Source organism: Sander vitreus, chromosome 17, assembly GCF_031162955.1.
Source record: "Sander vitreus isolate 19-12246 chromosome 17, sanVit1, whole genome shotgun sequence".
NCBI lineage: Eukaryota > Metazoa > Chordata > Actinopteri > Perciformes > Percidae > Sander > Sander vitreus.
Window position 1 is genome coordinate 20797803 of NC_135871.1, and position 14684 is coordinate 20812486.

Sequence of the window (14684 nt, forward strand, 5' to 3'; positions counted from 1 at the left end):
TGCAGGATTTAGAAGGAAAGGAGATCAAGCAACTGCAAAGACTGTTTTATCTAGTCGAGCTGTCATGCTATATAGCCACAGGTTCTATTTGGGCTGCTCTCGCACCGCCTTAGGCAGCCAGACTTGAGCTGGGTTGCTCACCCATTTTGATGCTGCGCTTTTTAAAATATAATGATCCGCACCTTCTGGGTTCATAAGCTTTCATAATATGTGTCCTTCTGTGTGTGTGTGTGTGTGTGTGTGTGTGTGTGTGTGTGCGCACACATCTCTTAATTATGGCAGACTATATATGCTCTGCTTGCAATGTGACAAATAATCGCTGTGTGTTCTGTATCATGTCATGACGGAAATATCTGTGTGTGTGTGTGTGTGCGCGCGTGTGTGTGTGTGTGTGTGTGTGTGTGTGTGTGTGTGTGTGTGTGTGTGTGTGTGTGTGGATGTGTGTGTGTGGGTGTGTGTGTTCCTCTATGATATGCAAGGGCATAATTGTGTGATGCAAAGTTGGGAGGAATCGCTGTTCTGCTCATGTAGACACTCTTGTCCTCAGATAACACTGTCAAGGTAATACTGGTCTCCCCAGAATGTCTGATGCAGTAACATTCACCCATTGCAGTGCAGGCAACTAGGCGAGAGAGAGGGAGGAAGAGGATGAAGCGAGAGGAGAAGAAAAGGATAGCTTTTAATTTCCTCAGCAGCACAGTCAGTGAGGGTTCTACATCTGCACAGACAAAACTGGAACTCATCTAGAGCTCCTAATTAAATGACAAGCTGCATTTGATATAGTGTGCTAAGACAGACCAAATGTAGATTTCTTTTAGAAACTGTAATTGAGGATGATCACCTTACAGTGTCTCATCTAAACAAGTGCATGCTTTCGAGTTCTATTTTGTTGTTGGGCATCATGATGATGATGAAGTTTTTTCTTCGTAAAAATGTATCTTGATGGGTACCTCAGACTCTAATAAACACTCATCTGTCTTAAGGAATATGTAGGTAAAGATGATCTAATTAAAGTTGTTAACTTAAATCTAGGTCAACTTTAGAGACAGATAGCATCATTTGTTAAGGAAGGAAACAATTTAATGCAACCTGTAGGTTGTGCAGCACAATCAACAAATGAATGCTCTACGGCTAGCATGTAGTAGCTCACTTCAAATGTTAAGGTCATAGTAGTTCACTGCATGTATCTTCAATAGGGCTGTAACGACATGGGATATGAAACCGAAATCGCGACACTCAGATCCACGAACGGGAGCGGAGTGAAAAGGCAGAATCGCAACACACCCCTTCACCTTCACCGGTGAAGGGCCTCTGTTCTGACTCGGGTGCCTGGGTCTGTTTCCCGACGGTTCAGTAAACTTCCATTAGCGTCCTTAGCACCGGAGTTAAAGGTGCTGTAGGTAGGATTGCGAAGATCCAGGACTTAGCCAAAAAATGTGAACATTGACAACTTCTCAGTCCCTGCCCCCTTTCCGCTAAAGCCCAAAACCATCTCCTAAGCCCCTCCCCCCACAAGGGAGAATGAATGTGTGTGCATGAGCAATGATTGACACACAGTTAGACAACCCCCCCTGGCCCTGATTGGTGCATCTGAACAGGGAGCGGTGGATTTTAGCAAATCGCACTACAGGCTAGAGGTGGTGCCAGAGGAGCCAGATTTTTTTTTTTTTAATTACCTGCTTCATGAAGTTATACTGCAACATAGGGTCAGTTTCAGCAAATATGACAGAAATTTTGTTTTATAAGTCTTACCTACTGCATCTTTAAGTGCTAACCAGGTCTGGATTGCTGTAATGATAGTGGCTGGCTGCTAGCTGGCTGGGGGCTGACTGTGGATGTGTCCCCGGGCCGGAGCTGTTGTCAGCACTCATCCCGACTGAAGCCTTGCAGCGCTGAGAGAGTGAGGCAGACAGACAGGGGTGTGCTAGCTGGCTAAATTACCATTAGATTAGTCGTCTATCTATACAGTTAACGTTACTGATGAATTCGTGGGTTAGCCCAAAGTTGTTAACCGTGGTCAAAACAATCATATTTAAAATAACTGAGCATGTTGAACGATGTTGTAATCTTATGTTACCCACCAAGAATTAGCTAACGACCAAGCATTAGCATTAGCTACTTGTCAACCAGCACCTTTATAGTAGGCACCAAAGCACTTTTCCTCTTCGGTCCCCCTACAGCTTGGAAGCGGAATTGTCCATTACTGTTACCATTACCATTATTTTAATGTCTCATTCGAACGAGTTAATGAACCACTGAAACGATTTTGGAAACATTATTTTAAGGTACAAAAGAATCCTTGGCGTTGGATCGCTCTATATTGAAATCAATCAATATCAATAAATAAGGTGTCTGTTGTATTACTGTTGCAAAGTGGCATGTAATCAATGACAAAACGATGCCATGTGGCAGAAAAAAAACGTATACAATACGTTTGTATTTACGCCCCCCCCCCAAAAAAATAAAAATAAAAAAAGAATCAAGGTTTGTATCGAATCGTGGATCAAAAATTGTGAAAAGAACCGAATCGTGGGTTTGGTGTATCATTACAGCCCTAATCTTCAAGCAGTCTATTCACCTGCCTCACTTAGCACACAAAGGTGCCTAATGCCACGCAACCCATATACACACAGTCATTGAAACCTAAGTAACTAAAAGCCATCAAAAACAGTTCTCAGAAATATCTAGCCCAAATCATGTTCATGTGTCAACCTTTTTTTTATTTATTTTTTAATCACAATTGACCCTTCACTAAGCCCCGCCCTCCTTAGTTATTGTTGCTACGCCTGACAAGCTTTCGTGCCTGGCACGTCTATTACAGTATGTATGCACCGGTGTCAGTTTCGGGAAGGGAAAAAAATTCCACCCCCAGTCCAAACTTTTAGGATACCGGGTATCAGATTTGCACAATCCATACGCACAACGCTTCGGCATGTTTCCCTTGCTCAAAAGCTTGACAGATCTCCCGCGCCTAGTTACGGTTGCTAAGCCACGATTGGCCTGTGGCAGTTTTCGGGCGTGGCTTAGCGAAGGGTCAATTGTAAGAATCAGGTTGGGAAAAATCCAGATTATATGATACAAGCTTTTTTTTTAAACTGATCCATGTGGACATAACCACAGTTTACTCAATATTTCAGCCTTACAACATCATTACCAAATCAGGAAAAAACAACCTCTATCTTTTCCAGCCTCCTTTCTTTCTTGCCCAGGTAACTGATAAAGGTCACTTTTAAATGAATTATCTTCAGACACACAATAACATTGTTGAAATTTCCTCCTAAAAACCTCCCACCTTTCTGATGAGCTCAAGATAGAACCTTTCTAATAACTGATCCCTTTATCGGCTTGCTTTTCTTAGAAACAGGCCTTCAAATAAGGGACTTATAGTGCACTTAACAACGGCTAACAAGAAATCTAACAGGCCAGCATTGATTTACAAACCCAGTTTGAAATGTTTTTTAGCTCCAAATAGTGCTTCAGAACATTCTGATTGCACCCTGAGTGCCCTCAGTGATAGTCTTTGAAGTGCTTGGAGCTCAGTATGTGCTTATATCCGGCGCTTTTGTTAGTCACTTCATATGTACTGAGTACTGTGCCATCATTATTCAATGATTCACACTGTGCAGCCAAAACACTCACTCTTATCTGTTAAGAGGCTGCAGAGACACAGTCAGACAGCTCTGGGTGGGTGGATGGGTGGGGGACAGAGAGAGAAAGAGAGAAAGACTCTCTTTCCCTCTCTTTAGAGGGAAACAACTTTCCTCTCTTCCTCACAACATGAAGCCAGAGAGCATCCTGACTTCAAGAGCTTTAGATCCTGAATATTCACGCTGGTGGCATTTTACCGTGTGTAGGCGGTGAGGGTTGCAGAGATAGGAGAAAGTGTGTGAAGTGTATACACTGGTGCTGTTGTCCTTGTATGCTCTGTGTCTCACAGTGCCAGCTAACTCTCAGAGAAAGACAGTGAGACATGGATACAGAGGGAAGGTTGGCATTATAAGGCACACTTATTCAACGGCCAATGAGTCAAACACAATAAGGATTCATTTAGAGAGATATGTTTAAAAAACAACAAAAGGAATGATGCATGCGACACATAAAAGGAGACCATATGAATGCTGTTCATTTTTGTTTTTCTTAGCACGGTTTGAGTTTCTTACTGTAATTAAAAACATCTTTATTTTTAGAATCACACCTCTAACTTATACTAGTGTTGGTTGAGGAACACAAAAGAAAAATCACCCTCTGATACTTAAACTGTTAGGTGTCAACATTTTCTGAACAACTTTCATTGTGTTGTGATCAAATATTGTAAGTCTCTTTGAGATTTTCCCTTTTTTCTTCAACCTGCCTTGTTGGTTTGCCCTCTCCCACTAATTCAGTCAGTGACTTCTTACATTTCCCAGAATGACTATTTACAAAGATGTGAACGTCTATGATTGCAGCGGTGACCCTTATTAAAACTGAGAGCTATCTTTGTGGCTGCACTCCTGCTGGTGAAGACATTTGTATAACATTGATGTGACATTGGTATCAGTAAGGAACAATCCCGACATCCAGTATGTGTGGCAATAAGAAAAACTCACCAATACTGTAAACAAAAAAATGGAAGCAGAAATTCGAGGATAGCCAGGATTAGGATTAGGTTTGATTTTTTCGGCTACGGTATTTTTGGAGACATTTAAGAACTTGAATTTTATAGGGCCATAAGCGCCCACCTGATTTTCATTGGTGAACCTCCAAGGAAACATTTTGTAGAGCTGGGCTCGACAGTAGCGCTTGCCCGGTTGCCCTTGGCAACCAGATTGAGTCAATTGGCAACCGTTCGTGGCCTCTGGTTGCCCCCTTTGGCAACCACCTGTTCAATATTTGCGTTTTTTTAAACAATTAAAAACCTACAAAACTTCTTATATCAAAAGAAGTCCATATTTTATTTGGTTGACTGCGTAAAGTTTAAACGTTTGTGCGCAACGCAACATTTTCCCTTTCCTTTTGTGCACGTTATAGGTTTACAAAGTGAGGGACTTACCATCTCCAAAAGAAAACACTGTTCACAAACTGCTCCAAACAGCTCTATTGTAGTCCAGCCTTTACTTCTGTGACGAACGCTCGTCACTTTGTAACACACGTTATAATGCTCTCCTAGCTGCTAGCGTGGCACTCTCTCATACTCTGCTTCTGACTGGCTTGAAGTGCTGACCCAGGTACTGCGCATGTGCGATTCCCAACAAAGATGGAACAAAAGTGAGATGCCTCACTCTGTAGCTAAAACAGAGAGCTCAACACACAGGGTGAAAAGAGGAACTGCAGCAATGTGCAGTACAACAAAAAATATGGTGTTTGTTGAAAATTAAACCATGTAAACCTATTCAGGTACAACCTCTAAATACAATTATGAACCTGAAAATAACCATAATATGAGCATTTTAACAGAACAGACTGAAATAATCTGAAAATGCGTATTTTTGATCTTTTTTTTTTTCTTCCTCTTTTCATTTTAACCTAGTCTTCCTGAGCCTCAAATTGTCCTCCAGCAGCTCTTTAGTTACAGTATTTGCCTGTGCTCCATCATTGTCAATTAGGCTCCAATCCCTAACTGGGATGATTATTAGCTCCAGGGTATTTGACTATCTACAAGCTTTCATTATAACACACAATGGTACTGTACTAGCTTATGAAAAGCCAAAGCCAAGTAGTCACAGATTTACATATCAAACCCAGCTTTTTCATCAGAAGTGTTCTTTTCTCACCAATATGGCCACAGTAATTCATTTTCACCCACACAAAACCTTCATTTGTATGAAATAGAACAAATTGTGTTACCTTTTCCAGATCAGCTCCACTGATAAGCCATGTGTGTCATACAAAGATGGAGAAGAAAATAAATTGAGGGAATGATCCATGACCTGTGAGAAAAACATAACCCATCAGTGCACAGTTACAACATACAGACACCACACATACAGTTACAATTAGTTATATATTAGATGTAATCAGATAAAAAGGAAACAGTTTAAACAAAAAAAAATGCTAATACACAACATAAAACACCTATAGAGTACTTTACTAATGCTAAATAAACAACTACTCATTGTACTATTTGATAGTAGACAACAAGCTTCATTTTATCTTGATCAGTGCTCAGCTTTGACAGGTTTAAGCAGATGTTTGAGTAGAACATTAGGATGCAGTTTGGGATTCAGGAATCTGATTAATGTCTAAGATGCTTTTATTTCCATCAGCATGTTTAAAATAAATCTTGGCAGCTTGGCAGTCCACTATTGTCAATTGCAATTTGGGCATACTTTTTGATTCTCTTTTTTATAGACAAGGGTTGACTAGTTGAAGAACACAGTCCAATCCAAGTCTTTTTTACAAACTGAAAAATGAATCCATGCTCTTTTTACATCATGGCTAGAATACTCTCTGCACTGGACCCAGTCAGAAAACCCATTTCCGTCTATTGTTGCTTCTCTTCACTGTTCTCTGTGTTTAACATGTAAAAGACAAACCTTGACAGAATCATTACAACTTAAAAAAAAATTGAATCTGACGATCCCCAAACTTCTTAGTGCAGAAAATCCTTTGCAGGTGGAGGGAAATGAAGCAACATGTATGCTTGTTATTGTGTGCCTGTTTATGTAGCACATACTGTATTAGTGTGTTGCCAGGCTGTTGAACTCTGTGTACATATTTTCCATGGGTATATTTTTACACCGAGGGGGGAGTTTGGGGAGATCTCTTGGCCTCCAATCCGACTGACGTATCGCGGCCATGCTCTACTCTGCTTTGCTCCCTTCTGTGTGTTCTTGGAAACGTGGCTGCCTTGTCGTGCCCTGCCAGGCCCTTGAGACAACTCCCAGTACATTTCTGACTCAGTGGCATGTGCAAACAAATGCTTGCGTGTTTTCATGTGTGTCTATTCACCCATGCATGTCATTCCTCTGAGCAGCTTTTGGTTCAAATTTGTAACTCAGTCAATGCTGAACACAAAACATTTGTGTCTTTTGAGTGACATTATGAATTTTTCTTCTCTGCTCTAAAAAGTTTGGAAATGTAGCTGTTTTGGGACACAAATATACTGTGATGGATCATGACAAGAAACTTCATTGCTAGACTTCCAAAATGCAATAACCTAGCTGTTGCAGAATTCAATACGTGCAGCTTACTCGAGGTTTGATGTGACAAATGACACAAATCTGAGAGATTTGTCAAAAGAGAGGCAGAAATCTGAAGACAGTGATTGCTAGTCACCAACTTTCTCGTTTCACAGAGAGATGGTTGAACCACACAGAACCTGTTTGCATCTGTTTACCTTTTTCTGTCTTGCTCACACATAACCTCTACTTACTAATGCAAGTTGATAAAAAACTCTCTCTCTTGTTCTCCCTCCCTCCTCTTCTCCCCCCACTGTGCCTGTGTTATCCAGATGGAGGAAGTAATAGCACGCATGCAGGATGACAAAAATGGCATTCCCATCCGAACAGTGAAAAGTTTTCTAACCAAGATCCCCAGTGTTTTTTCAGGTAAGTCTTTTATCTCTCTGCTCTGTTCGGTTGTGCTCTTCTACTCTCTCCTCTTCCTCTCCTCCACTTGGCTCCCACCCACTAAGTTCCCCGACTAGTACTCTGTTCTGGCCAAACAAAACACTGAAAGTATTTAGAGAGTTGTCAGTTTTGCATTTCACACTGGCAGTGACAGAATGTCAAGAGAATCATGTTGGATTTCCGAGCTGTGCAACCTAATAGATAAGAATCCATGCTGGAGTGAAAGTCCATAAGAGATTATTTAAGTTAAATAAGACATTCAAAAGCTAAGAGGAGTGAGGCCATCATCACTGTCATGCATTATTTACTGTAATATAAACTTAGAGTATTAAACCTACAGTACTGCTCTATAAATAAATTTGCCTTGCCTATCAAATTAAAACGTAAATGCTTTAATTTGTCAAAAACATTGATAAATATTTGGGATTTATAAAAGTCTACCGAAGCACTTAAAATTTGTAATAATGTAATTATCAGATATTGAGAAGTGCTTGTTCCTAAAAAATTTTGCAAAAATCTCATTTTTGCATGATTTTGCACCAACAATGCCATAACCACCACCGGTCACCCTTACTGCTTAGTAAGGCCTCGATAATACTCGGGAACGGATGCAAACATAGTAAGTCTGTTTATACTATCCGCTTGGAGGATGTGTTCCACACATGCACAGTACACCGCTACGCTACCAATTAGTAGCGGAGTAGCTGCACGGACATATCCACACATGTACACTCTGTGTCCACACGGAGCCTATGCATATACCCTCTGATAATGAAATTACGTCACACGGACACCAGTGGACCCTTGCGCACGCGGACAGTATAATTTCGGTTTAAGGGCCATGCTTGGCTTGTCACAACCAGTGACATATCCAGGCCCTTTTTGACATGAGATGAGGTTGAGAGGTTGGCAGTGAGCACCAATATATAGACACAGACACAGATAAATTGAAATAGCTAACTTTAGCTTTAGTGACGTTACTGAAACAATGACGATGCTTTGGGCATATAAAGGGCAGCTGATGCACAGTTCTTTTTTTGTAGTTTGTTTACTACTCAGTCTACTACACAGTGTTTTTATTTGCTTAAAGCAGTGGAAGGCTACACTGATTAATGACTTTACATCTGGCCAAGCAACATCAGCTCCGACCCATTTCTGTTCTGCCTTTTTGTCATTATACAATCAATTCAGCTATCAAATGGCTACACTGGCTACATTTGTGGGAACATGACAGAATTGCAACAGATGGCATATTTGTAGCCCTGTTTTGCACCTATACCCTATACACAGTACCTATACCTAACTAAAGTACTATACGTAGGCTACACTTCATCCTTATGTCTAAAAATGACATCATCATCATCATCATCATCATCATCATCATCATCATCATCATCATCATCATAAGCATTACAATATACTTTTGTTAAAATGCATGCAGTTTCTGGAGTTCAAGAGTGTAATGCTTAGACTTCGTGCTACCTCTCCCAAAACACTAGTCCCCTGGCAGTTTCTAAGGCTGCAACAAAGACATTCTGCAGCTTCCCCTCTGTGAACACTGCCCCTTCATTCGTGTTCATTGGAGCACCCGTTGTGTGCTGTAAGCACAACAGTCGGGGATGCAACGCAGGTTACTGTAGTGTTTTTCCTCTGCACCACATTTTGCAGCCTTAATTTTTAATAAAATACATTGATATTTTTTCACTTGGCAATTCATTCACTTACAGTAAAAGCATATACGAATAACATATAGGCTACTTGTACTGGTAAACCCTATAGGTACTGTATGTGTGTACATACAATATGAGTGTGTCTCCTTCCTTTGAGTGTGTTTTGTGGTATTTTGTTAGGTGTCCTTCATTCCTTAAACTGAACAACAGAATAATAGCATAGAAACAACTCTGCTTGTTTGTTTTCTATTAATACTGAGCAGAGGTCAGTCATTCTACAGATTTTTACCATTTACAGTACATTCTAACATTTCATCTATTTTCCTCCTCATACTTTTTGCTGTAGTAATAATCCAATATTTGTCATCATTGGGACCATTAATTGTTGATGTTATCACTAATCACTCTGTTCATATTGTTGTCACACTTGTCATATTCTGATACACACACACACACACACACACACACACACACACACACACACACACATCTATGGGCATAATATTAATCAATATGGAGAACAGCCTTGTGAGAGGATTACCTAACACATCTCATTTAAGATCCTTCTTAGAAAGTGGGTCAACTTTGATAGTGTGAAAATGGGGTTGTATTAATGTTAATCCATGGAAAATCTCATCTTGTTATGAGGGTGCAGGAAAGCAAGGGGGTGCAGTGAAGACAAAATCCAGACAGACAGAAAGATAGCTTGATGGACAGCCACAGGGACCGACTGCCTCCCTGCATGAATTCCCTCATGTCTCCATTTCACACCTTTTTCCTGCCTTCTGTGGCTCTCATCTCCTCAACATACCTTCACCTGACAGCATGAAAGACCGTAATAATAGCTTAGAAAATATATATTTAGCCAAAGTGCCAATGTCACATGTTGTGGTAGGGTGTGAAAACATCCAGGGGGCAGGGGATGCTGTTATGTTTTTCTGAGATGTGAAAATGATTTAGTTGCATTCTCAGATGGGGAAGATGTATTGCAAAATGACATCCATCATATAAAAACTTTGATGTTCAAACAAGATAAAATGGAAGACGTGATATACAAGTCATCCCTAGACCTTATCTCAAAATGTTTGATGATTGAATCAATATATATATATATATATATATATATATATATATATATATATATATATATATATATATGTACACATATAGTACCTTGCCTTTTATTCTGCTCAGTTTTACATTTAAATGCATTTTTCCTCCCCATATTTTGACCTGTTTACATCTTAGTTTTTGTTTGTGACAGTTGGAAATGTCTGATGTGATGCATTGACTCATTAAATGAAACAATTGCAACTGCAATGTCTATGATCTGACTGAGTCAGACAAATTGTGTTGTTACTGTACACAATGGATGCTTCATTATGCCATTGTACCTCTCTGGTCATTTATATTAATGGACTACAGCCAAAGAGAGCTGGCTTGAAGAGGATGTCAGAAAAGAAAATTTGGTAATGGATGGCCTATTACCCACCCACATGGTGTAAGGCAACTGTGAGAGGAATTGGTATGAACTGTGATTATGAGGGGAGGTGGGTAGGGTTAAGAGTGTCATTGTTTTCCCTTTTTTTTTGCATCTATATGCAAAAAGGAGCAGCAGTTTCAGCACACTGTGAATATATTAGATATCATATCATTCATATTTATGTGCTTTCTCTCATTCCAGGTTCTGAAATTGTACAGTGGATGATTAAGAATCTGGACATCGAAGATCAAGGTAAAAGAGCTGATGGTTATTGTCTAGGAAAGAGGTTGAGTTGCAGGGGGTGTGGGTAGCCATAGACGTGAGGCAAACATACTGTAGCCTACCTAAGATGAAAGGGACAGGTGCATGCAGTTGTTCTAAAAACAAGGGAAGCTAGTTAAGCAGTTGGAGCTGCAGCAGTGGATGTGACACATAGCTCATGCAGGCAATTTAATTAACGCGCAATTGAAGGTAAGGTTTATTTACAAAAAGTTGTGTTGTGGGAAAACAAGAAAGGCAGATTTTTTTCCCCGTCAGAAACAATCTTTCCCTGAGTGTGTTTCTTCAGCATGTGTGGCCTGGTCTGTGCCTGCTCGAGGCTCCTCGCTTCCTCAAACAATCTCCTGAATGAATCTCACACACCTTCAAATCTGGGTTATCAGCGTCACACAAACACGCTCACCTCATGTCACGTGTCAGTCCCAAAAGACCATCGTAACACTTATATATAACACAATATATATAATTTTATAACCTGTATATTAAAGTTCACAAATCTGCATGTTTCTTTTATCTGTCTTTTTGTTTCCTTGAGCTACAGCAGACACTGCAATTCTTGTTCTTATTCCTCCTTTTTTCTTTCTTATTCTTATTTTATTCCAATGTGATAAAGTGCCTAGAACTGGACTGTCTTGAGGGAGTTGTCAAATCATTAGTTGAGCCTCTCATTGCATATAGAATTAAAAGTCGGCAGGTTAAACTGTAATAAATGTGAAAAATTAAACTGGTCTATGGTGTCAGGATTATATCATATCTCGCAAGCGTGATAAAACATGCTCACAAACAAACTATATAATTTCACACGAGCAGATCTTACTTTTTGTGCATCAATTCAACAATCGAGAGTTACACAGGCAGCTGCGAGCATGAAACAAAACATAGGGAGAGGGAAAGAATGGCGACTGGCTATTGTTTAGCCTGGCCAGCCGTCTGATTAATCCATAACAGAAATTTAGAGCCAACTAACCAAATACTATTTTTGGCATTTTTAACTTATTAGTAGAAAGCGATCACACAGTAACTTTACATCATACACCACATCATGAAACATTATTTCTGTTTCTGGATTAATCAGACGGGCTGGCCAGGCTAACAACAGCCATGTTAGCTAAGGCTAACGTTAGCTCTAATGTTAGAGGTATCCGGCAAACGTTTTAGCTATCTATGATTGTTTGATTGCTAACGTTAGCTCAAAACGCCATAAAAGTGACAGCCTTTGTTGTGTTTGATTGCTAACTTGTAGCCAGCAGTGAACGAACTTCGCTAGGTCCATTTTTCAAGTCTCTCGTTAGCAGGTTCTTGTAGGCTACTTCAGCCTCTAATCTAGAACTGACATCAGGACACAAAATGTGATGCCTTATAATGATAAATTACTGCTATGTAATGTACCTATCTCGTTATTCTGTGGCTAACAGCTAAACAGATCTGTGTGAAGTCGCAAAGTAAAGCAAGAGCAACTCACATCTGCACTCGACTCACATCGGGTAGTGACACCATAGCTGTCAATCAAAGTAACATTAGGAAGTGAGATCTGTGGGTGAGATCGCCTGGAAAGTGACCAATCATAGGAGGGCCAGGGTGTCCTTGGTTTCCACCCCAAAATGTCAAAAGTCAGTTTCATTCAAGCGAGCAGAAATCAACTTAGAGAGGAGAGTTTACCTGTGAGTGCGTGAATGCCCCCCACCGCTTGCAAAGCAGACACTCACGGGCGCTCAATGGTCTTTGCTCTGTGCGCGTGCTGCTTTGTTTTAACCACGCAGGTGCCATACTTTGCCTCTCTCTAGTCTTTATTTCACGCTTGCAGCTGCCTGTACAACTCTTGATGGTTGAATGGGTGTGCAAAGAGTAATATCTGCACGTGTGAAATAATAAAATTAGCTTGTGAGCATGTTTTATCACGCTCGCGAGATATGACATAAGCCTGACGCCATACCGGTCGCTTGATTGCATTAAAAATGGTAAGCTAAAAATGTGAAAAACAATCTAAAATCTTTTCTGAGTTTTGGGTGTTTGTGTGTGTACTGCAGGTGTGTGTTTACTTGGATATTGGAATGTTTATGTGTGTGGGTGTTTGTCTGCTTTAGTGTGTGCCTCAGTATTGTGAAGCAAGTTCATAGTTGCAAGACTCCGCTGACTCATCAACTCACAATTCCTTTGTGTGTTGTTTCATTTGTATGCAAGGATCTGCCTGTCTTTTTTTTGTCAATTGTGTCAATTTGTCACTTTATATCAGACAGGTTTTTATGCACGCACTTATTTATGTGTATGTGGATATGATTAAGGGTACAAGGAAGTAGTTAGATCATGATAAAACTCCTTTACAATGTTTGATATCAGTTGAACTTTCCAGAGTGGACAGAAAGCTTTTATTCTCTTTTGTCTTTTCATTGACGTCGATAAACTAAAAACAGTTTCAGACATTTAAATTTGCCATAGAGATTATGCTTTTCCCCATGCCTCAGGCCTCAGACAGCACTGTGATTTATAATGTATGTATATCGGGACACCTCTGATTTGCCAAAACAAAGAGATAAACTATCAACAACAAAAAACCCTGTCATGCTTCATGTGCTAAACTGAGCCAAGAATGTTCATTTTTTGTTGCGCTTTTTACTGAAGCCTGGCAATAACACATATGTCGTTCTCTCAAGCAAAATTGACATTTATAGTGTTACATTTTGTGTCACCTGCAATATTGAAAATGCTCTTTCATAATAGTATTCCTGATCAAAATAGTCAAAAACATCCATTTTATAACTGAAGAGTCTGAAAACGTATCAACAACCAGATGTTCTCTGTCCTTTAAGACTCTAAGACAGACGCAAAGCAAGTTGTCAATTGCCCTGCGGTGGTGAACAGAGTGCTATGCAAAACTAAGGCACAGAACACCTCTTGGTGGGGCTGACAAACACAGCTATGTGAAATGCAATTGTTTTGGCTTCCAGCACAATAGCAGCATGTTTATTATGCAAAGGCACATGAGTTTATATCAAAGTTGATTTGGGATTGGGAGATTTAAAAAAATTACATACTGACACACTCCAGATGAACTCATTATCATCCTATTTAGCAATCTTTGTAGTCCCCAATCCTATTTTTGCTTCAATACTGCATTTGATTAGCTGGCACAAATTCCTTCCTCTTAAGTTCTTCTCAAAAGTGTTAGATGTCTTTTGGGACATTTTAGCAGAATGTTTTGCAAGTGTAACTCTTTGTCATTATATGTGTATCACAATTCAGACCATTATACATCATCACATCAATTTACCGTATTTCTAAAGCCAATTGGTTTATCTGGCATAGGAACTATTGGAATTAACTGCTTACCACATTCAGGGTGGCCCAGACTTGATTTATTAGCATGCATTAATGTGCAGTCCAGACAGCTCACTAAGGGATTGCAAACATTCCGAGGATAAATGTGAATGAGGAGCCACAGGTTGACATGATGTGGACGCTGCATATAATCCTTTAGTTAGTTATTCATCAGTGATCTCAAAACTGACCTGATCCGCTTTTCTGAAAAAAACATAGAAAAGGGTATTTTAACACATTGAAACACTTTGATTGGTACCAGCATGATTTATTCTTTACAGGGATATGAGTATCCCTAACGCATCACGGATAAACATCCATAAATCCAATTGTAAATTATACAAAAAAGACTTTTTCACTTAACTGGCCGTATCCAGTTGATTGTTGCCT

The 14684-nt window shown here is 39.9% G+C and overlaps 1 protein-coding gene across 1 annotated transcript in view; it reads left to right on the forward strand.

The window, feature by feature from the left end:
- rgs7a (regulator of G protein signaling 7a) overlaps nt 1–14684 on the forward strand; it is a 54322-nt gene that overhangs the window by 25387 nt on the left and 14251 nt on the right. Inside the window, exons 2-3 of the mRNA XM_078273567.1 lie at nt 7430–7526; nt 10902–10952. Coding sequence (XP_078129693.1) covers nt 7430–7526; nt 10902–10952 — 148 coding nt within the window. The remainder of the gene's footprint in view (nt 1–7429; nt 7527–10901; nt 10953–14684) is intronic.